Here is a 24,714-nt window from a genome sequence, read left to right on the forward strand (position 1 = left end):
CGCCGTTCACTCCGCCGTCTCCGATACCCTCGGCGTCATGGAGATCGATCCTTCTGGCCAAATCCTCGCCACTGCTGGAATCGCTCGGAAAATTTGGATTGACACTCTCAGGTCGTTGGTAGGAGAGAATGTGATCAAGATGGAGTCCGCGTAACTACGAAGTTGGATCACAGCTATGCATGCGAGTCTTTATTCTTTAAGGCTAATCGTGCGAATTCTCCTGGACCTTCTTGGGCTGAAACGAAGGACGAACCATATTCTCTTAAGAAATTCATGCAAGAAGTTCCGTGACTGTAGGTTTAGTATTTGAAGCTACAGTCATATAATAATTGCTTTCTGTCTTTCCGCTCATTATGGGAAATCGAACTGCTGGCAATCTAGGCCTGCTTGTTCTGCTTGGAAGAAAAAACAGTCTCTACAAAGAACCCCAAAGAAATAAAAGAAAGAAGAAATGAACACAATAGAAGAAAAGGTAAAGAAATATGCCCTGTTTGACAGTGGCCCGAGAAGAGAATTTAATAACAGCAGTAGCGTACAAAGAATGAGACAAGAGAAAAAACAGAGTGGTAAAGAAGTTCATCTTGGGGTTTGTTCAGGCCGATAATTTATTCTTGAAAGCAAGAAGTGGCAAACCTGGTCCTCAGTTCTTTGAATTCTTGGACTGAGCAAGAAAACACCCTCGATGGTCGTCACCGAAGCACTTTATTCCGCAGAAACCTGTTTCGATATTGCTCTTCATACACGATGAAGCAGGTGAAGCATATGGGACAAAGTGGCCACCAGGGCCTGTCTGTTCCATATCCTTAACCTGCCTCTTCGTGCATGGGAGATGGGAACGCGAAGAGAAGAAAACCAGAACGAGAACGAGAGCGAGACTCGATTATTATAAGAAAGAAACTCCGAGTCGCCTCTCGCCTCTCAGTTTTCAAAGACATAAAATTCCCATTTCACCCTTCCCCTTTTCAGACCAGAAATATAAATTAGCTCCGATCCATATGGGTCCCCGGATAGACTGTGGGGTAAATTAGTAATTTTATTTTAAATATATTTATTTAAAAACTAAAATAAAATAAAAAACATTTGCCTTCGTTTGATTCGAGTCAGGTAATGAATCACGTCAGGTAATGTTATCAGGCAAAAACGGGGGAATTAAGTTTCAGGAGATTAGCAAATTTACTCATACTTGTTGTCTACTCTTATTCCAGTTTACTAGCCAACTGGAATTAGGAAGAGGGAGACAACGCTCTCAGTGTCAATTAGCTCACGCACATTTGGATGAAAAAAACACAAAAAAAGCAGCTCACGCACCCTTTAGCAGCAGTTGGTTCTTTTCTAGGTGGCGTCTGGTTGTCAATTCTCAATAGAAACCTCTAGACTTGTCCCAGATTCGACCATCTAAACATTTTTGATGGATGCTCAGAAGCTCGTCTTCTTTAGAGATCATGTATTACGTCCAAGTTGTTGAAGGATGGAAAGCTTGTACATCAGAAAATAATCTTACTCGTGCTTCAAAATATCATAAACCTCTCATCTCATTCCATACGTCGGCAGGGGTAGTTTTTCAGACAATAGAGGACCCTTTGGGAATCTCTCTCTGGAATGGTCTTTTGGCTGCTTACTCCAAGAACCACTTGTACGATGAATCACTTCAACTCTTTGAGAGGTTACAGACATTTCCTTATCTTAAACCAGGGAGTTATACATACCCAAGCATTATAAAGGTCTGTGGATGACTAGGTAAAGATCAAGATGGTAAAATATTACACGCCGAAGTGGTCAAATTGGGTATCGGACTTGAAGTGATTGTTACTAGTTCTCTTGTAGGTATGTATGCAAAGTGTAGTTTATTTGAGCCAGCCATTCAATTGTTCAAGGAAATGCCAGAGAGAGCTGTAGCTTGTTGGAATACGGTGATCTCTTGCTATTTGGAAGGATTAAGAACAATGGGTTTGAACCTGATTCAGTGACCTTCATAAATGCTTTTTCTGCTTGTACACGACTTTTAGATTTAAAGAAAGGGAAGGAAATTCACGTTGGCTGAGTTTGTAAGCTTTGCTATTGTAGATATGTACGGAAAATGTGGGTGTTTTGAGATGGCGGGAGAGGTTGTATGTTGGAACTCTATGATTGGTGGATATGCTGACAGTCATTCATGTTTCCAAACCCCGTTTGAGTTTTTTCAGTTTTGAGGTTGGAATTTGGGGTCAGGTTCAAGTGTTGGGAAATCCGTGTCCACCCCTAATCCTCCCTTGCCCCTACACTCCCAAAGTAATGAGAGTGCCTTTATGAAAGAGGAAAAACGTAGAAATTCAAATGTTCCATTGGATAACTGACCCTGTCCTTACCTTTTTTATGGGAAGGATGGGTTGGTTATCTTCTCTTTCTTTGAAATAAAATTATCAACATTTAAAAAAAAAAAAAACAAATGTTTACTTGATATACCAGCCAAGGTATGTTTGAAGCAATTGTAGCTGATGCAAAATGGGAAGGGATGGAGTTAGTAACCACCTTTCTATTGCAACATAGACATGCAAAGAGCCAAAATAGATGTCAAAGAATTTCAAGGGACTGTGAAGGTTCTAGAGAAATGGTTACTGCAATAGACCCACAAGTTTGTTGTGCATGAACAAGTGAGCAGAGCTTGAAAAGGAGCTTCTAAAAAGGCACAAAGAGCCTGAAGGGTGGGTTAAGGTTGTGGTTATTGCTATGACCAAGGAGGTCGATCAATTATGGAACAATAGATGCCTTTTGCAACTATGGCAGGCCAGGAAGTGGGTGATGAAATAACGCCAAGGCGCTTCTGAACTCCGAAGCTCAAAATATAACTTTGGCAGCTTGGATTCATTGAAAGATCCCCTGTGGGTGGTTGAAAGCTTTCTAAAAGAGGCTGCAGAAGTACGTGTAGAAGAAGCACCTGAGGCTCCTTTTTGTTTCCGACCACTTATGTGACCACTGCCCTTCAACATTAAATGCTTAAGTCCTTGCTTTGAGGGTAACTTCATCTGTTGGGTATGAAATAATATGGTTAGTTTGTTTTAAAAATTTTGAGAAGGTGAGTTAGTTAATAAATAACACTAGTATCTGGAGTTAACATATAGTCGATTGCTTTATTTACATAACATAATGTGGTGTAAGGGGGTCTTAAGTTATATGCATACGTTGTGGATGATATCCTGGGTTTGGGGAAGTCATCTATATGTGAGAAAATACTACCTTTCACATGTTTTTCTAAAAATGAAAAATTAGTGTCATGTAATTATGGGTGGCTCATTGAAGTTTTCTCTCCAGTGCTATATATTGTTCGTCCATTGTTGGCTGAAACTATGAGAGAAATTTGATTGGAAGGAAGAGCTGTCTTAGAATTAAAGATATCAAAAGGGGGCAGCTACTGAAAAGATACATACTAGTGATATCTGCAATCCTTTAATGTCTAGAGATACGAAACTTCTGGCGTGCAGGTAGAGAGTTGCTACCCCCTGTAATTCTCCTTGAAGTTCACTTCGGTTTCTGCAGTTCTTCGTAGAGGTGCTCTTGGGACATTTAGCAGTAATGGTTGCTAGAGGGAAGCAAAACTGCGAAAAAAAAATTCCTGGACAGGCTTTCATTCAAGGCATTGGCATATTTGTAGTTTTACTGAGGATCTGTTGAACTAGATATGTCTCCTGGTTTTACTGGATTAAGAGAGGTCTTGTGAGGTGGAGTAGTTGCTTGCTTAAGTATTCTTCCAAAGTAGCAAAAAAAATCTTTTCTTAGGATACCTTGTTGTCTTTCTCAAAAAAAAAAAAAAGGATACCTTGTTGTAGATGCATGGAGTGAAGTCTTCTGCATTACAATTGGTAAATGTCCGAGTCTATATATTGTTGAAGGGAACTCTGAAAATGCCATTTTGAATTCTTTCCCTAGTGAAACTCTGGGGTAAATTTGATTTGAATTTGGTGGGAGTAATGTAAATCAAAATAACTGTTAAGTGCTAACATTTTAGCTGAAGAGAAACGACAAGATTTTAAAATAATGAATAACATCAGAAATGTTTAATTATTTTAAAGATCTAAGAAGAAGTTTTTAATTCATGGAACCCTATGCTACTAGTTGTTTTTTCTTCCTTTCAATCATGTCGGTTGTGATCCTTCAAGCAAATTCTACACACATTGGCATTGATTTTTCTTGCACCCTGTTTACATGCAGGCCAGCGACAGATTTAACATAAATTCTCTGCTTGAGCATCTGCAGGCTAAATATGTTGGAACAGATCATGCTGACTTGAACAGATTGCAAGTCCCAGAAACCCTCGAACATCTTTCTTTGCTTTTCTCTTATTATTTATTTTTTGAAAGTGCTCTTCCATTGGACCATATTTTTCTTATCCACCAAATCATTTTTCTGTGTAGTGAATGGGCGGTGAACATTCAACGTGACAGCTATGCTTCTTATGTTGGTCACTACCCCATCTCGGCTTATTTATCTATTGCTCAGAATGAATCAATTGGAAGAGAAAGATACAATTTTATGCAGGTAATCATCTTTTTAGCAATGCAGTTAATAACATTTTTTTTTTTTAAGAATTCCTGCTATTCTGTAATATGATTGCAAATTTAATGGAAAGATTCTGGTTTTGGTAATTATTTGTTCTCGTCTCTGATTACATGATCACTCTTTCTCAAGAACAAAATTAAATACATTAGGTATTTTAGATTTTTCTGAGATGTGTAACCGAAATCTTATTTTAAACATGAACTTAAAGCCTGTGAAGAGACTTCTGACTACTTTCTTTTATTTTCTTTAGAAAATGTTGCTGCCCTGTGGTCTACCTCGAGAAATGGATGAAGATTGAACTGTACATACATCCAAATTTGAAAGTTGAAGCTTCTGAGATGTCTGTTGCTAAAGCCATTGTCATTTTCTTCCTGCCTTAGTCACTATCCTGGAAAAAAAGTAGTAGAGAAGCTGCCCTGTTACATCTTTTGTAGATGAAACTACTACTCTCTCGGCTTGTAATTGTGCTTAATTGAGCTCTGACTGACTAGTTCTATTGTCGAGAATAATAGTGTTATTGGAGGGAACATATAATATTTCCTATTTTCAATCCTATTTTGGAGTTTCAGTCTCTTCTGTCTTGAGAGGACTAAACCCATATTGATCTTAGAGTCCATCAGTGTCTCTCTTGTCATTCAAGATATCTTTGCAATCATCACAAGAATTTTTTTTGTTTCTGCAGCTTCCACTGAGATTTCCATCCGTAATGGGTGAGAGAGAGCTTACTAATTGAGGATGCTACAGTTCTAGCTTTGCTTGTAACCAATCTGGAGGTTTTTCATTATTATACTTTTTGGACCAAGAGAAGGAAGAAGAGAAATGAGATTTTGGAGATCAATATGGTGCTCTTATGGAGCTGAGGAGAGAAAAATGAGAGATTTTACGGGTTTTTGATAGCAGTTTCTCGTGTATGGAATTGAAGGCAAGAACAGGGTGTTGGAAGAAGGGATTAACCCTTTGAATCGAACATTCAGAATAATTATCTTTGAAGTCCCAGTAACTACGAGAATGACTTTAGATTGAAGTCCTCACAACAGGTAGCACCCATATGCCAGAGGTAGGTTAGGCACCAAGTTAAACCGGTTTGCAAACCGTTCATGCTCGTCTCGAAAAAAACTCGATTCAGTTTAGTTTTTATTGCAGCTTTGCTCGATCTCAAACTTGAAATAATGTTTTTAAGTATAACAACCCAAATTTCAGATTTTCCAAGCTCTGACTTGGTAGCTCACGAGTTGACTCATTAGTATATTTTTTTATGAAAATACCTTTTACTCTAAATACTCACGTCAATTCCCTCTTTAGTTGGTTGATATTGCTCTTATTTACCTAAAACCACAAAGATGATTGAATGTTCAACCCTTTCGGGTTCCTCAAAATAATGTTGTTGTTTGCCAACGGAATAAACACTATTGATGAAGATGTTTGTTTGTTCATTACAAAGTTCAATAATTCCAAATTCATCATAATATCTTTTTTTATTATTATTTTTATAATTTTTGTAATTTAAAATATAGATTGGATTTTGAACCCGACTCGAGTTAGAGCTCAAATTCGCTTAAAATTTTTGGGCTCAAGGCTAAGTTTGAGTTTGAAGTATTCAGTAACCAAGCTTGAACATATACAACTCGGCTGGAAACAGGGATGAGAGGAGAAAAAAAAGTGGTTTTGTTTTGCGTCATAGGTATGGAAAATTCCATGTAATCTAACACGTCATAGGTAAGAACTATACTTTTTTTAACAAGGGATAAGAGTTTTGGGTTTTAGAATAATTAATTATTTTATTATATTTATAAAAATATTAGTACTTATTTTTATCATAAAACTAAAAAATAAAATCTCAAATTATGTGTAATAAAACAATTTTTAAATATGGAATAAAAACGAAAATTGGGTAAGCTGCTGAAAATGCCATTTTCAATTACGGATTATTTTCAAGGGAAAGTAGAGGAGGTGAATCAGGGCAATTAACGAGTATTTCCTTTTCGCCTTCTAAGGCTTGTTTGCTTGGAAGCCTTACCCCCGCGCCGGATTCCATTGCGTCCACTTCCGTGTTGAGCAGGACTCGCCGTCCGTCGCCGAGGAGCTTCCCTCACCGGCAGGTCGCGCTTTCTCTCTCACTCTCTCTCGGCCTTAAATTTGTTTCAGTTCTTCAAACCAATGCAGCCAGTTGCCACCTTTATTCGAATTGGTTGCATTTGCATCCTTCTCTAAAGTCTATCGTCCTTCTACTGCAGATAACTTATAAATCATTGCAGCAAAATGGAACACAACGACTTTATTAATGGTCTCCTTGTTAGAAGACATTCTGGAAAGTAGCTCATTTTTGTTCTTACTCTTGTGGGTGGCCTTCGGTAACTTGTCGTGCATTTGTCACTTAAATTTCTCTCTGTTCTATTTTGCACGTTTTCTGGTGTGTTCTTGTGTGAGCAAGCATGGAGAGTCACATCGTTCGTCTTTGCTTCGACCAGCTGCGGAGATGGCTCTATTTATTCACAGGTAAATTTGATATAACTGAATAATGATGGTTAGTTTTTCATGCAATCGAGTATGAATTTGTTGATTTATCCCCTTACTGTGCAAATATTTTAAAGATAGTCCCTAGTTACACGTTTGTATACTTCTAAGCCAGTACCCTTTCACCTACCAAAGGGTGATCGCGAAGTGCATTTCAAATCACAAAAGTAACATCTTAGGGAAGCTTGTGTATTCTACGGATGGACATAAAATGGACTCTTAGGTCACTAGGCATAAAATGTTTGATGATAATCTGATTTCAGTGATAATCCCTTAGTTCTCTTCCGAGTCTAAGCTTTTCAGTTATTTGTATATGTTGGTTTTGGGGACATCTTTCTGCACTCTGTGGGCTGAGATGCTTTTGCTTTAACTATCTAGTAGATGTCGGTGACTAAGTAAAACAAAGCAAATTGCTTCTAGGCAATCCTCTTCGTTGATAAGCATTATACATCAACGCATACCATCAAAGAGGGTGACTAAGCTAGAAGCTGCAATCAAAAGATGAGGTTTCTAGTAAGTAGTGAGGAAAAAAGGAGAGAGCATCAACTTTGTATGGGAAAATTATTGCATAACATCTATATTTTTCTTACTTTTGCTAAAAGGTTACTAGATGTGTTTTCTGTCTTACCAGGACATTACTAATCCAACTTTACCTGCTACCCCAGCGTGACGCAATCTCATGGAACTCCATTATTGCTGGATGTGTCCAAAATGGATTGTTTGATGAAGGACTGAGATTGCTTCTCCAAATGTTGATGGCTACAATTAAGCCTAGACATGTTACATTTTCCAGTATAATGCCTGCTTGTGCTCATTTGACAACATTACATCTTGGGAAGCAGCTCCATGGATATATAGTTAGGAGTAGGTATTAAGACAATGTTTTTATAGCTAGCTCACTTGTAGACATGTATGCAAAATGTGGTTATATTTGAACAGCCCAGTGGATCTTTGATAAGATGGATTCACGAGATATGGTGTCATGGACAGCCATAATCATGGGTCATGCTCTGCATGGAAAGGCCCAAGAAGCCCTCTTCATGTTCAAACAGATGGAACATGAGAACGTAAGACCTAATTATGTAGCATTTGTGGCTGTTTTAACTGCTTGTAGTCATGGTGGGTTGATAAAAGAAGCTTGGAAATATTTTAATAGCATGAAGCAAGATTATAATATTTCACCGGGTTTAGAAAGAAGGGCAGGAAAGCTAGAGCAAGCCTACAGTTTCATCTCAAGCATGAAAGTGGAGCCCATTGCCAGTGTCTGGTCAACTTTGTTGAGTGCTTGTAGAGTTCACAAAAATATTCCATTGGCTGAAAAGGTGGCACAAAAAATTGTTCTGCTTGAGCCTGATAATATGGCATACCATGTTCTTATGTCAAACATTTATGCTGGTGGTAGTAGATGGAAGGATGCAGCCACTTGGAGAATAGCTATGAAGGGAAAGGGGATGAGGAAAAAACCAGCTTGTAGCTGGATTGAAGTTAAAAAAAAAACTACATACATTCATAGCACTGACTTCAGTTTACCTCATTCTCCAATAGAGGGAGTTCATTCCAGTTCAAGTAGTGAGATTCCACTACTGTGGTTTACCTCAAACTCAACTTTGGTCTTGGCTTTTACCTGTCTAGAAGGTGCTCTTGGATGATACAGCAGTAATGGCTGAATGAGTGTAGCTAACCACCCAATGATATTTTTTTCCAAGAAAGGCCTTCACAAGAAATTTTGAGCATGTATGATACAGCAGTACTGGTTGAGGATTTCTTAAACCATGAAAACCTACAGGACATCTTTTGAGATTGGAGTGGTTGGAATAAAAATAAAAATTCTTACATCTCTTGTAAAGTAAAAAGAGAATTATTTTCTTAGGAAATTTTACTAGTAGAAACAGGGAACAGAATCCTCTGTATTACTAGTATGCTTCTTAAGCTTCTATATTATGTAAGGGCACTCTACAAATGCCATTTTAAATTAGTTGCCTGTTGGGATTTTTTAGCAAATTAAAGATGTATATAATCTTAAGAACTGTAGGGAACTCAGTTCAAAATATAAAAGGAAAAAAAAAACTTCAAGGAAGTAATACAATGGGAAAACTATTAAGAGCTTACTTTATAACTTAAAAAAGTATTTAGTAGTTGATGAATCTTTTTCTGCACTCTGTAGCTTCTTTTCTGCTAAAGACTATTGTTTTTGCTCCATCACATAATTAGAACTTTACCAGCACCTTTGAAAAAAATTAGATTCTAAAATACTGAAATGTGCCATTATTAAAATTTAAAAGATCTGAAATGTTTAAACGTATGAGCACCTTTCATGGAAAAATTTATAGTTCCTGAAAATCTAATTTATTAGTTGTGTTTATGTGTTTTGTTCTAGTCAATCATGTTGAACGCGATCATTCTTTCAAGTTCTACACGCACTGACCTCTGTTTTACTTATACTCTGTTTACATGCAAGTGATAGATTTAGCATAAATTCTCAGCTTGAGCACCTGTAGGTTAAATCTGTTGGAAAGAGACTTATGGACGTGAATAGATGGTGAACTCTAAAGCATTTTTTGTTGCTTTTTCATTATTATATATCTACCGAAAACACTTTTCCATGGAACTATATTTTTTCTTATCTCCCAATTTTTTCAGTATGTAGCAAATGGACAGTGAAGTTTCAACGTGGCATCTATGCATCTTTATGTTGATCACTACCACATACTTGGCTTAATAATGAATCAATTGGAAGATCCTTACAATTTTATGAAGGTAATCTTCATCTAATTTTTCTAGCTATTATTTGTTTATCACTATGGGTTGAAGAAAGCTGAAGTTTGTGGGTGAAAGGGTTCAAGGTATACAAAATAATACTGACATGTGCAACTCTGCTAGAGGCCAGTGTGATTGGTCAATCAAACGGAGTAAAATATCTGGTCAGAGAGCAGGTTTAGCCAGAAGTAAAATATCTGGTCTAGGTTCCATTTTTTGGATGAACCAATTCAAATGGTCTGATTGCAGAAGCTCTTGAAACATTGCCAAGTGATGGCTGAAAAGTAATTGAAATAAAACAATCTCTTGGAAAAACTTCCTTATATTAAATTGTGTATAGAAAAATAAAGACTTTGAATTATGATTGATATTTTTTTCTTTAGAAAAAAAAAAAAAAGATTGATAAACTCTCAACAACTAGACTTTCCTTATAGAAAAAGACATGTTTTAACATGGACTTTCCTAGTTGAAGGAATCCTTGGAGATGATCATTCCTTCTTAGAGTGGTTGATTGGATGAAACTCCCTTTGTCCTTGATCAACTTGTGTTGCACACGGGAGAGATCTTCTCAACATGTCCAACGGATTTTTCATCTTTATCTTCACAAGTGGGTCCTGGTACCACATGTGTGGATGCTTTAACTTTGTATGAGATTGTGTAGCTAGTGTTGCATAGGGTCACCTAACATGAAGAACGTGCAAATACCGACTTTGATTAATTTGGTGGATGTGAATAATAGTGAGCCCTATACAACAACGCATCTAATGTTTACATTTTTGAACATTGAGATGCTTTCTTATTTTACAAGGTCTATTAGTATATTTTTTAGTTTCCATGTTTCCTTTCTTGAAGTGTTGGAGAGTCAAATATCCTATGATGTGAGGCACGATCATCTTCATAGCTGTCATTTGAGCTGATTGCCATCATGCAGGCCGGCCTTGACACGAAGGATAACTCATCTCGACATGGTGACATTTGTGAGGGATGGCATGTAGAGCTGTATGGCCCGCTTGTGTGCTTTGTTTCCAATATCGGTGGCGGATGGGTGGAGAGAAGAGACCAGAGAGAATGAGCAAAGAAGTATAGCCTCCCATTACCCTCGTTCAAATAAAGACCAAATTTGCCTTTGGAAAATATTTGAAGAAATGAGCAAAATTGGCTTGACTTCTGTCTATGCTTGTTTTTTATGTTTTTGGCTTGGGTTTTATATTTTCTGTAAGATATTATTTGATTTATGTAAAAAATTGACTTTATAAACTGTTGGTGACTCCTTTCCTAATGGGAAAGGACAAAGTGATCTTAGCTTAATGTACACATAACAATCTTTTAGAAAAAATTAGTTTACTTATATTTCTGAGGATTTTTCATACCAACAACTATTTTTCTTTCAGCAAACAAAGGTATTGGAATCTCATTTTGGTGACAAACACATTAGTTAGAGGAAATTGACCAACAAAACTAAAAAGCTCAGATGACAAAGTAATAGGTTTTGTTGTTGTTTATGTTTTACTTTTATATTTGATACAAGTGCTAAAAGGAACCTAACAACTATTTATGGTGCTTTAAATTGCTTTTGAAAGTTAAAACTTTTAAAATAAGTATAATCATATTTATTCGGATTTTTCAGAGAACTAGCTATTTTTTTTTCAATAAACAAAGGTGTTGAAATCTCATTGCGGTAATAAACACATTATTCAGAGGAAATTGACCAACAAAAATAGAAAGTTTAAAAGAAAATGTAATAGGTTTTTTGTTGTTTATATGTCGCTTTTATATTTGATACACTTGTTGAAAGAAACCTAACAACAATTTATGCTACTTTCAATTACTTTTGAAAGTTAAAACTTTTGAAAGTAAAAATCTACTTTTGAAAGTTAAAACTCTTCTCATAAATAGCTTTGCTTGTTCTGAGAAAGAAATTTTATGGTTTTTGTAGTTTTACTTTAATGCCTCTTAATTGTTGTAAAACGAAAAATAAAACTACTAAAAGTTTTCACATAATCAAACCAAATAGATACATACTGGGCCAAAACCATTGATGATAACTTGTACCAATATTATTTCTATGCCATTATAGTATCAATCAATCACCTGCGGTAGGTACGAGTTCCTTGCACAAATAAGCAAGAGGTAGACAATTCATACTTTGCGCCAACAGTCCCTAAAATTGTAAAAAAAAAGTAGAGTAAGCGCTTTGTATTTGTCAAACAAAAGGCTGATAAAATGTATAAGGTAAAGAATGTTTACCAATCCATCGTTTTGGTTTTAATAGATGCCTAGTTTTCCCTGACCTTCTAGATCTTTCTCTTGAGTCTAGCAAACCATATAATCATTGCCACAATAACTTTTTCTATGATGTAATCACAAAATCGATAATAGGCGATCCTCCATGACCTTTTGAATATCAAAACAGCACAAAATCCCCAAAAGCCTACGACAATACCTACCCCTATGCTAACAAAAAACCCTGTCATTTCAGATTCATCATCTTTCTCTCTCTCCATCTCCGTTTTGGGGGGCACCTCATTTGTTGGACACGGTGATAGTGGTGGCCCACACAGGTTGTCATTACCAATATATATTGATGAGTCGTTGAGTGTTTGTAACTGAAAACCAGATGGTATCCTCCCTGATAAATTGTTGTATGACAAGTTTAGCTTGCTCAAGAAATTTAATGTCGATAAGCTTGAAGGCACTTCGCCAAAAAGTCTATTTCTGGACAAATCCAAAGATTCCAATTGTTTCAAAACTCCAATCTTGTTGGGAATATTTCCTTTCAAATAATTACTTGACAAGTTCAAACTCACTAGTCCAAGGAGACGTGTCAATTCTTCGGGAATATCTCCAGATAGACTATTTACTGAGAGATCTATGAAATTATAAAATCCAAGTGAGCCACTATTTTCAAGTTCCACTCCTTTTAGAATCATTACAATATTATCCCATATTGTTTCATCACCAAACGATTTAGGAAAAATAATTTGATCACTAGCATTATGTATCTTAGTCATTGCAGAAAAGTCCCCCAATGATCGTGGAATAGTCCCTGATAGATTGTTGTGTGAAAGATCCAAGTACTGAAGAAAACTATTTTTCGATATTTGTGGAGGGATATTTCCGTAAATCATATTTGAGTGTAATGATAGAATCCTCAAACTTGATAAGTTCTCCCCAAGCCATGTCGGTATGACTCCAGATAGTTTGTTATGAGCAAGATCAAGAACGACCAACGACTTCATCTTTTTCATGGTTGAAGGGAGTTCTCCTGACAAACAGTTATTCCTCAAGTGCAATGATACAAGGAAAGGTATGTCACTCAGTGAGCTCGGAATTTCACCAGAAAAATTATTGTTCGAGAAATTTATGTACCATATAGACTTTGATGTATTCCCCCAACAATCATGAATATTGCCATGTAGATAATTGTTTGATAGATCAAGATATTCTAAACTTTCTAATTTGCAAAGTAAGGATGGAATGCTACCATTCAGAAAGTTATTTAAAATATCCAACCGCATCAAATTTGGCATATTCTTCTCAAGAACTGGTCCAGAAAAAGAATCGTTTGAAAGATCCAAAATCTCTAGGAATGAATTTGGCAACTTGCCCTGAAGTTGGTTGTGAGAAAGATCCAAATAGTACATCTTGACTGTAATATTCCAAAACCAATCTGGGATAACATCTGAAATACTTGAATTAGACATATCTAGCCAAGAAACGCTCTTATGGTGTTGAAGCCATGAGGGAAATTTTGGCCCCACTGGACAAGATGATATATCAATGTAAAAGATGTTAGGAGGGAGCCATTGAGAAATAACATTCCAAACCAAGTTGTTGTGTGCCAGATTAATATCCTCCAAACTTTCAACTTTAGTGAAAAGAGATTCAGTGATGACAAATGTGAAGGAATTATTGGCAATATCAAAAGAACGCAGGTTTGACAGTTTTCCAATACTTTGGGGAATATAGCCTCCGAGTTTGTTGCCACGTAGGTCTAACTCCTCCAGTGATGATAAACTCCCAATCGAGGAAGGAATGAATCCCGAAAATAAGTTGTCAGATAGATCAAGGACCTTTAAGGTCTTGAAATTACTAGTCTCTCCCAACCAAACTTGTAAACTTTCCTTCAATTGATTGTTTCTCACATACAAGGCTTCCAAGCTATTGGCAAGACATCCTGTCAATCTCTCCCAACTATTAATAGAATTTTCTGTTAACTTTAAAATCCTCAAATTGCACAAATTATTGAAACTTCTTGGAATCCTACCACCAATGGAATTGCTGCTCAAGTCAAGAAACTCAAGAGAAGTGAGATTTGCCATAGTAGATGGGATTGAGCCACTAAACTCATTTCCATCTAGATCAAGATGTGTGAGGCTGTTGAAATTAGTTAACCAATTAGGCAAATCTCCTGTTAATTGATTGAAATCCAAATACAATTCTTTCAAACTATTGGCAAGACATCCTGTCAATCTCTCCCAACTACTAATAGAATTTCTTGATAACTGTAAAATCCTCAAATTGCACAAATTATTGAAACTTCTTGGAATCCTACCACCAATGAAATTGTAGCTCAAGTCAAGAAACTCAAGAGAAGTGAGATTTCCCATAGCAGATGGGATTGAGCCACTAAACTGATTGTCACTTAGATCAAGATATGCAAGGCTGCTGAAATTTGTCAACCAATTAGGCAAATCTCCTGTTAATTGATTGAAATCCAAATACAATTCTTTCAAACTATTGGCAAGACATCCTGTCAATCTCTCCCAACTACTAATAGAATTTCTTGATAACTGTAAAATCCTCAAATTGCATAAATTATTGAAACTTCTTGGAATCCTACCATCAATGGAATTTGAGTTCAAGTAAAGAAACTCAAGAGAAGTGAGATTTCCCATAGCAGATGGGATTGAGCCACTAAACTGATTTTCATGTAGATCAAGATATGCCAGGCTGCTGAAATTTGTCAACCAATGGGGTAATGTAGAATTAAACTCGTTGTACGAAAAATCAAGGACATTTATAGATGTGAGGTTAGAAAATGGGAATGAGGAATGGATATTTCCTAACATGCAACCGCTCAAATGTAACTCTTTCAAAGAGGAAACTTTGTTGATTTCCTGCTGCCAATTCAGTGCCCTTGTAAGGTTTACCCATGAGAGATCAAGGTATTGTAAAAAAGAGAGAGAGGAAAGCCAAGCAAGGTCATCAACAACACTAGTGGAATACAAGATAGCAGAGTTGAGATCAAGAGTGTGCAAATTAGAGAGGTTCCCAAGCTGGTATGGAATCTTTCCATCAAAATATGCATGAGAGAGATTTAGATATCTGAGATGTTCGAAAGAACCAAAATATTTGGGGATATGAGTCATATTGAAATTGTTCCAGCTCAAATCCAAATACTTTAGATGCTTCAAATGAATCAAAGATGAATCGATCTTACCACCCAAACTGGAGTTTAATAATGGTCGCCAATAGTCGTTGGAGTTTTCATTCCGAAGATCCAGCATAATAACATGACCAGTGGTATTCATGCAGCCTACACCGGTCCAATTGCAACAATCCTCCCCTACCCACGAAGAGAGCATACTTGCAGGAACATAAAGGCCGTGTTTGAACTTGAGGAGAGCTTGTCTCTCTTGTTCATGACAGCCATTGACGTGAGTATTGAGAAAAAGAAGGAAAAGAACAGGTAAGAAAAGAAGAGCGGGAATTGAAGTACCCATTATGCTGATTGCAAGATATGGAGAAGAAAGAATTCCTTTGGCTATTTATAGATTTATCTAGGATGATTTATGGCCCGTCGAGTGGGTTAGAAAATTTGTATAGCCTTCTCCTGTCTTTGGCCCCAGAAGAATCAATCTGCACGTAAAGGCAATAAAAACTGGAGACCCCGAGTCGTTCGTTTACGAAGACACGGGTTGAGAAAATATATTTCTATAGAGAAATTAATTGAAATGACGTAGGGACCTGACCGCACCCAGCAATTAATGACTTGACCGCATCTAGCATAGTGACACGTGTATTATTTTGACTTGCTGTTTTGGATAAAATAGTAAACAATAAAAGTAATTAACGACGTCGGTCACATGGTCACTCTGAGTACTTGTCTATAATGCTGGAAGGATAACTTGTACATAGTCTTAAGAACTATAGGGAACTCAGTTCAAAATATAAACGGAAAAAAAAAAACTTCAAGGAATTAATACAATGGGAAAACTGTTAAGAGCTTAAAAAAAAGTAATTTTTTTATGAATAACTTAAAAAAGTATTTAGTAGTTGATGAATCTTTTTCTGCACTCTGTAGCTTCTTTTATGCTTAAAACTATTGTTTTTGCTCTATCACATAATTAGAACTTTACCAGCACCTTTGAAAAAAATTAGATTCTAAAATACTGAAATGTGCTATTATTAAAATTTAAAAGATCTGAAATGTTTAAACGTATAAGCACCTTTCCTGGAAAAATTTATGAAGGTAATCTTCATCTAATTTTTCTAGCTATTATTTGTTTATCACTATGGGTTGAAGAAAGCTGAAGTTTGTGGGTGAAAGGGTTCAGGGTATACAAAATAATACTGACATGTGCAACTCTGCTAGAAGCCAGTGTGACTGGTCAATCTAGCAGAGTAAAATATCTGGCCAAAGAGCTGGTTTAGCCAGAAGTAAAATATCTGGTCTAGGTTCCATTTTTTGGATGAGCCAATTCAAATGGTCTGATTGCAGAAGCTCCTGAAATATTGCCAAGTGGTGGCTGAAAAGTAATTGAAATAAAACAATCTCTTAGAAAAACTTCCTTGTATTAAATTGTGTATAGAAAAATAAAGACTTTGAATTGTGATTGATATTTTTTTCTTCAGGAAAAATAAAAAAAAAGATTGATAAACTCTCAACAACTACACTTTCCTTATAGAAAAAGACATGTTTTAACATGGACTTTCCTAGTTGAAGGAATCCTTGGAGATGATCATTCCTTCTTAGAGTGGTTGATTGGATGAAACTCCTTTTGTCCTTGATCAACTTGTGTTGCACACGGGAGAGATCTTCTCATCATGTCCAACGGATTCTTCATCTTTATCTTCACAAGTGGGTCCTGGTACCACATGTGTGGATGTTTTAACTTTGAATGAGATTGTGTAGCTAGTGTTGCATGGGGTCACCTAACATGAAGAACGTGCAAATACTGACTTTGATTAATTTGGTGGCTGTGAGTAATAGTGAGCCCTATACAACAATGCATCTAATGTTTACATTTTTGAATATTGAAGAGCTTTCTTATTTTAGAAGGTCTATTAGTATATTTTTGAGTTTCCATGTGTCCTTTCTTGAAGTGTTGGAGAGTCAAATATCCTATGATGTGAGGCACGATCATCTTCATAGTTGCAATTTGAGCTGATTGCCATCATGTAGGCCGGCCTTGACGCGAAGGATAACTCATCTCGGCATGGTGACATTTGTGAGGGATGGCATGTAGAGCTGCATGGCCCGCTTGTGTGCTTTGTTTCCAATATCGGTGGCGGATGGGTGGAGAGAAGAGACCGGAGAGAATGAGCAAAGAAGTATAACCTCCCATTACCCTCGTTCAAATAAAGACCAAATTTTCCTTTGTAAAATATTTGAAGAAATGAGCAAAAATGGCTTGACTTCTGTCAATGTTTGTTTTATATGTTTTTGGCTTGGCTTTTACATTTTCTATAAGATATTATTTGATTTATGTAAGAGACTGACTTTATAAACTGTTGGTGACTCCTTTCCTAATGGGAAAGGACAAAGTGATTTTAGCTTAATGTACACATAACAATCTTTTAGTAAAAATAAGTATACTTATATTTCTGAGGATTTTTCATACCAACAACTATTTTGCTTTCGACAAACAAAGGTATTGGAATCTCATTTTTGTGACAAACACATTATTTAGAGGAAATTGACCAACAAAACTAAAAAGCTCGGATTACAAAGTAATAAGTTTTGTTGTTGTTTATATTTTACTTTTATATTTGATACAAGTGCTAAAAGGAACCTAACAACTATTTATGGTGCTTTAAATTGCTTTTGAAAGTTAAAACTCTTCTCATGAGTAACTTTGTTAGTTTTGAGAAAGAAATTTTTTGGTTTTTGTAGTTTTTCTTTAATCCTTTTTAATTGTTGTAAAATAAAAATAAGACTACTAAAGTTTTTTTGGCAACGAGAGCAAGGTACCACTTGAGTAGTAAATAATTTTGTAGAATCAAACCAATCAGATACTTACGGGGCAAAAACCATTGATGATAACTTGTACCAACATTATTTTTATGCCATTTTAGTATCGGTCAATCACCTGCGGTACGTAGACTTCTTTGCACAAATAAGCAAGAGGTAGACAATTCATACACTGTGCCAATAGTCCCTAAAATTGTCAAGAAAAAGTAGAGTAAGTGTTTTGTATTTGTTAAACAAAAGGCTGATAAAATGTATTAGGCAAAGAATGTTTACCAATCCATCGTCTTGGTTTTAATAGATGCCTAGTTTTCCCTGACCTTCTGGATCTTTGTCTTGAGTCTAGCAAACCATACTGTCATTGCTACAATAACTTTTTCTATGATGTCATCACAAAATCGATAATAGGCGATCCTCCATGACCTTTTGAATATCAAACCAACACAAAATCCCCAAAAGCCTACGACAATACCTAGCCCTATGCTAACAAAAAATCCTGTCATTTCAGATTCATCATTTTTCTTTCTCTCCATCTCCGTTTGGGGGGGCACCTCATTTGTTGGACACGGTGATAGTGGTGGCCCACACAGGTTGTCATTACCAATATATATTGATGAGTCATTGAGTGTCTGTAACTGAAAACCAGATGGTATCCTCCCTGATAAATTGTTGTATGACAAGTTTAGCTTGCTCAAGAAATTTAATGTCGATAAACTTGAAGGCACTTCGCCAAAAAGTCTGTTTCTGGACAAATCTAAGGATTCCAATTGTTTCAAAACTCCAATCTTGTTGGGAATATTTCCTTTCAAATAATTACTTGACAAGTTCAAGCTCACTAGTCCAAGGAGACGTGTCAATTCTTCGGGAATATCTCCAGATAGACTATTCACTGAGAGATCTATGACATTATAAAATCCAAGTGTCCTACTATTTTCAAGTTCCACTCCTTTTAGAATCATTAAAATACTATCCCATCTTATTTCAATACGATACCCTTTAGGCAAAATAATTTCATCACTAATATCATGTATCTTAGTCATTGCAGAAAAGTCTCCCAAAGATCGTGGAATAGCCCCCGATAGATTGTTGTGTGAAAGATCCAAGTATTGAAGAGAACTATTGTTCGATATTTGTGGAGGGATATTTCCGTAAATCATATTTGAGTGTAATGATAGAATCCTTAAACTTGATAAGTTCTCCCCAAGCCATGTCGGTATGACTCCAGATAGTTTGTTTTCAGCAAGATCAAGAACGACCAACGACTTCATCTTTTTCATGGTTGAAGGGAGTTCTCCTGACAAAAAGTTATTCCTCAAGTGCAATGATTCAAGGAAAGGTATGTCACTCAGTGAGCTCGGAATTTCACCAGAAAAATTATTGTTTGAGAAATTTATGTACCATAGAGACACTAATTTATTTCCCCAACAGTCAAGAATATTGCCATGTAGAAAATTGCTTGATAGATCAAGATATACTAACTTTTCTAATTTGCAAAGTAAGGATGGAATGCTACCATTTAGAAAGTTATTTGAAATATCAAACCATATCAAATTTGGGATATTCTTCTCAAGAACTGGTCCAGAAAAAGAATCGTTTGAAAGATCCAAAATCTGTAAGAATGAATTTGGCCACTTGCCCTGAAGCTGGTTGTGAGAGAGAGACAAATATTGCATGTTGACTGTAATATTCCAAAACTAGTCTGGAACAACATCTGAAATACTTGAATTAGACATATATAGAATAAAAATGTTCCTATGGTGTTGAAGCCATGAGGGAAATTTTGGCCCCACTAGACAAGATGATATATTAATGTTTGAGATGTTAGGAGGGAGCCATTGAGAATTAACTTTCCAAATCAAGTTTTTGTGTGCCAGATTAATATACTCCAAACTTTCAACTTTAGTGAAAAGAGATTCAGTAATGACAAATGTGAAAGAATTATTGGCAATATCAAAAGAACGCAGGTTTGATAGTTTTCCAATACTTTGGGGAATATAGCCTCCGAGTTTGTTGCCACGTAGGTGTAACACTTGCAGTGATGATAAATTACCAATCGAGGAAGGAATGAATCCCGAAAATAAGTTGTCAGATAGATCAAGGAACTTTAAGGTCTTGAAATTACTTGTCTCTCCCAACCAAACTTGTAAACTTTCCTTCAATTGATTTCTACCCACATCCAAGGTTTCCAAGCTATTGGCAAGACATCCTGTCAATCTCTCCCAACTACTAATAGAATTTTTTTCTAACTGTAAAATCCTCAAATTGCACAAATTATTGAAACTTCTTGGAATCCTACCACCAATGGAATTGTAACTCAAGTCAAGAAACTCAAGAGAAGTGAGATTTGCCATAGTAGATGGGATTGAGCCACTAAACTCATTTCCACTTAGATCAAGATATGCAAGGCTACTTAAATTTGTCAACCAATTAGGCAAATCTCTAGTTAACTGATGTATACTCACATCCAAGGTTTCCAAGCTATTGGCAAGACATCTTGTCAATCTCTCCCAACTACTAATAGAATTTCCTGATAACTGTAAAATCCTCAAATTGCATAAATTATTGAAACTTCTTGGAATCTTACCATCAATGGAATTTGAGTTCAAGTAAAGAAACTCAAGAGAAGTGAGATTTCCCATAGCAGATGGGATTGAGCCACTAAACTGATTTCCACTTAGATCAAGATATGCAAGGTTGCTGAAATTTGTCAACCAATGGGGTAATGTAGAATTAAAATAGTTCCAAGAAAAATCAAGGACATTTATAGATGTGAGGTTAGAAAATGGGAATGAGGAATGGATATTTCCTAACATGCAATTGCTCAAATGTAACTCTTTCAAAGAGGAAACCTTGTTGATTTCCTGCTGCCAATTCAGTGTCCTTGTAAGGTTTACCCTTGAGAGATCAAGGTATTGTAAAAAAGATAGAGAGAAAAGCCAAGCAAGGTCATCAACAACACTAGTGGAATACAAGAAAGCAGAGTTGAGATCAAGAGTGTGCAAATTAGAGAGGTTGCCAAGCTAGTATGGAATCTTTCCATCAAAACGTGCATAAGAGAGATTTAGATATCTGAGATGTTCGAAAGAACCAAAATATTTGGGGATATGAGTCATATTGAAATTGTTCCAGCTCAAATCTAAATACTTTAGATGCTTCAAATGAATCAAAGATGAATCGATCTTACCACCCAAACTAGAGTTTAATAATGGTCGCCCATAGTTGTCCAAGTTTACATTCCGAAGATCTAGCATAATAACATGACCAGTGGTATTCATGCAGCCTACACCGATCCAATTGCAACAATCCTCCCCTACCCACGAAGAGAGCATACTTGCAGGATCATAAAGGCCGTGTTTGAACTTGAGGAGAGCTTGTCTCTCTTATTCATGGCAACCAGTGACGTGAGTATTGAGAAAAAGAAGGAAAAGAACAGGTAAGAAAAGAAGAGCGGGAATTGAAGTACCCATGATGCTGATTGCAAGATATGGAGAAGAAAGAATTCCTTTGGCTATTTATAGACTTATCTAGGATGATTTATGGCCCGTCGAGTGGGTTAGAAAATTTGTATAGCCTTCTCCTGTCGTCTTTGGCCCCAGAAGAATCAATCTGCACGTAATGGCAATAAAAACCGGAGACCCCAAAGTCGTTCGTTTATGAAGACACGGGTTGAGAAAATATATTTCTATAGAGAAATTAATTGAAATGACATAGGGACCTGACCGCATCCAGCAATTAATGACTTGACCGCATCTAGCATAGTGACACGTGTATTATTTTGACTTGCTGTTTTGGATAAAATAGTAAACAATAAAAGTAATTAACGACGTCGGTCACATGGTCACTCTGAGTACTTGTCTATAATGCTGGAAGGATATTATTCTTGGGGCCACAAAGCGTCTCAAGCTTTATTTTCCTGCATCTGGCCACTCAACGTCTTGGAAGGAGGAGTCATTTGAAGCCCTCGACGACACGCTACAACTGTACCCAACAGCCATTTAGTCATTTTCCAACGCATGTTTTGGGCTAGAAATACTGAGAAGATAAGTCTTTTGCTGAAATGGACTACATGAAAGCAAATATATTGCTGGTTGGTGATGGTCATTAATTTGGAACACCCACTTGCCCTCAGCGTGTTGGAAGGAGGAGCCATTTGATCCAAGAGAGTCCTAATCTACTGGTCCTGTTGCTTTCAGGCTATGACTTGACTTAGTAATTTTGAAATATTTAAAATATTTAACCATTTTAGTATTTTTTCTATCTTACATCAAAGAGTTCTTATACCAAATAGCCTTGTTTACAATGATTTATGGCCCATCCAATGGGTTAGAAAATGGAGACCCCAACTCGTTCTTTTCTAAAAGACCTTTCGGTGTCATAGCCTTCACCGTCCAATGGGTTAGAAATTTCTATCACCCGTCCAATGGGTTAGAATTTGCATAACCTTCCCCGTCTTTGGCCCCAGAAGAATCATTTTGCACATCAAGGCAATTAAAATGGAGACCCCAACGTTCGTTTCTAAAAGACCTTTCGGTGTCATAGCCTACCCCGTCCAATGGGTTAGAAAATGGAGACCCCAACTCGTTCTTTTCTAAAGGACCTTTCAGTGTCATAGCCTACCCCATCCAATGGGTTAGAAATTTTTATCGCCCGTCCAGTGGGTTAGAATTTGCATAGCCTTCCTCGTCTTTGGCCCAAGAAGAATCGTTCTGCACGTCAACGCAATAAAAATGGCGACCCCAACTCGTTCGTTTCTAAAAGACCTTTCGGTGTCATAGCCTTCCCAGTCCAATGGGTTAGAAATTTCTATCGCCCGTCCAGTTGGTTAGATAAGTCTTTTGTTGAAATGGACGAGTAGGGCTCCGTGAAAGCAAATATAGTGCTGGTTGGTGATGGTCATATATTTGGAACACCCACTTGCCCTCAGCGTGTTGGAAGTAGGAGCCTTTTGACCCAAGAGAGTCCTAATCTACTGGTCCCGTTGCTTTCAGGCGAAGACTTGACTTTTCACCATAGTTCAAGAAATAAATGCCCAATACTAACCGTTCATTGAACGAGGGGTCTCCATGGATTGTCCTGAAATATAATTTTTTAGTCTAGAAATATAAATGCACACTCTGCTGCCTCAGCTATCTTTGAGGCTACTTCGTTGGCCCTCTGGTTGAAATACTGCTCAAAGGCCCCTGGCAGAAACCTAGGGTTCAAGAAGGCAAAGAGAGTGGGCGGCGAGAAGATGAATAGAGGGGAACAGAGAAGAAGGATGAAAGATTGGCTTGAGAGGATGAACAATTTATACAATAGCCATTAATCATTGAACTCCAACAGATGAGATCTTTTGAGTCCATGTGATCAAACACTGCTTTCGCTTGACTTAGCCTCCCAAGTTTGCTGTAGAAGTCAATCAGAGCTGAGTTCAAAACGAGATGTTGGCTGTACTCCTTTCTATAAACATGGCTGTGAATGCTTTTGCCATGTTCCTCAGCTCCCATCAATGAACAGGCTTGTAATAAGCTTACAAAGGTGATCTCATTTGGCTTCTCATTAGCTGACTGCATCTGTTTTAAAGTGTTCAGTGCTATCTTTGGTTTTCCTGCTTGAGCATAAACTGAAACCATTGCACTCCATGCAACAACATCTTTGGGATGGAGAATATCAAACAAATGTCGACATGAATCTACCTCTCCAAAACCTGAGTACATCATTAAAAGTGTAGTTCCAACAGATATGGAAGAAGATAATCCACTTTTAACTATATAGCAATGCAAACCCAATCCAAAATGAGCTTCTTTCGTTTTTGGGGGTTTCATAAAACAGCCGAACTGCATCTGTTATTGCATTAACAGAGTAAAGCCCCAAGATAGCAGTAACTACAGAAGCTTCTAAATCCAACCCCGTTTTGATCACAAAGCTATGAACTTCACGTGTAAGATATTCTGAATCCACCAAGCTGATTGCTCGAGCAACGCTAACAATCGTCACATAATTAGGTCTTTTCCCTGCTAAAAGCATCGATTTGAATGACCCAATTGCTTCAACATATCTACGACTGCTCACCAAGCTAGAAATAGTCGAAGTCCAAGAGATAACATTTCTTGCAGTCATGCTATGGATGGGTCGTTGTAGATTGCCAAAATTTCGTCAAGTGGGTGTTGCTTGAAATGCCAAATTTCTTTGAGGCATATTGTCGAACAATGGCAGCAGCCGTGAGTCTCACCAAGGGAGTTCATCAAATCGGTAATAGCGGATTTGAAGAAGCCACGGATTCCGAGTCCTGACTACTTTGAAAGTGATAAAAGAAAAAGTAAAAACCATGAATTTTACTTCTGGCTCCTATGAAGAGGAAAACAGGATAAAAACGGATGAACTAGAAGAGGATATGCAAAAAGTTCGGTGACAGAAATCTATCTACGAGCCACAGAAGATTTGAACGGCAAGAGTGTTCAGCCACGGCCTCTATATGGGTTTCAAAGTATCAATTTTCCGTGGGAACTCTGCAGCGTCGCGTTCATCTTCGCAGTCTGCCATTAGCCAACAGCGACCAGCATTCTCAATGGGGACAAGCCTAGCCATCCGATCACTTGAAGGTTGCCAATCTGATCAATTAACTTCCGTTATCAAGGTTCCGTTTTTCGCACAAGTAAAACAAGTCCCGTTTTCTCTCTCTAGTCTTGACGAGTATCGAGTATACCCAACTCGAGCAAAGCACTAGCTCAGAAGCT

General features: G+C 37.0%; 3 protein-coding genes and 1 long non-coding RNA gene across 4 annotated transcripts; 2 read left to right on the forward strand and 2 right to left on the reverse strand.

Moving 5' to 3' along the window:
- Positions 1 to 4,179: 4,179 nt before the first annotated feature.
- On the forward strand, positions 4,180 to 5,208 carry LOC137944020 (uncharacterized protein At4g14342-like). The gene is made up of 3 exons (XM_068789512.1): positions 4,180 to 4,271; positions 4,389 to 4,512; positions 4,784 to 5,208. The coding sequence occupies exons 1-3, from the start codon at positions 4,180 to 4,182 to the stop codon at positions 4,829 to 4,831; spliced, it is 264 nt and encodes an 87-aa protein (XP_068645613.1). The 3' UTR covers positions 4,832 to 5,208.
- A 1,319-nt stretch (positions 5,209 to 6,527) lies between these two features.
- On the forward strand, positions 6,528 to 11,113 carry LOC137944022 (uncharacterized). The gene is made up of 4 exons (XR_011110778.1): positions 6,528 to 6,632; positions 6,768 to 7,029; positions 9,688 to 9,804; positions 10,736 to 11,113. It is a non-coding gene; the product is annotated as an uncharacterized lncRNA (long non-coding RNA).
- Positions 11,114 to 12,098: 985 nt separating this feature from the next.
- On the reverse strand, positions 12,099 to 15,530 carry LOC137944532 (receptor-like protein EIX1). Its single transcript, XM_068790216.1, has one exon. The coding sequence runs from the start codon at positions 15,528 to 15,530 to the stop codon at positions 12,099 to 12,101; it is 3,432 nt and encodes a 1,143-aa protein (XP_068646317.1).
- Positions 15,531 to 23,196: 7,666 nt separating this feature from the next.
- On the reverse strand, positions 23,197 to 24,097 carry LOC137944533 (putative pentatricopeptide repeat-containing protein At3g13770, mitochondrial). The gene is made up of 2 exons (XM_068790217.1): positions 23,867 to 24,097; positions 23,197 to 23,820 (listed from the first exon to the last, which is right to left on the reverse strand). The coding sequence occupies exons 1-2, from the start codon at positions 24,095 to 24,097 to the stop codon at positions 23,197 to 23,199; spliced, it is 855 nt and encodes a 284-aa protein (XP_068646318.1).
- Between the last annotated feature and the right edge of the window lie 617 nt (positions 24,098 to 24,714).

The sequence above is a fragment of the Aristolochia californica genome, unplaced genomic scaffold (genome assembly GCF_029961685.1).
Source record: "Aristolochia californica isolate CCGP_79_NKW_82.1479 unplaced genomic scaffold, dmAriCali1.0.hap1 SCAF_11, whole genome shotgun sequence".
Taxonomy (NCBI): domain Eukaryota; kingdom Viridiplantae; phylum Streptophyta; class Magnoliopsida; order Piperales; family Aristolochiaceae; genus Aristolochia; species Aristolochia californica.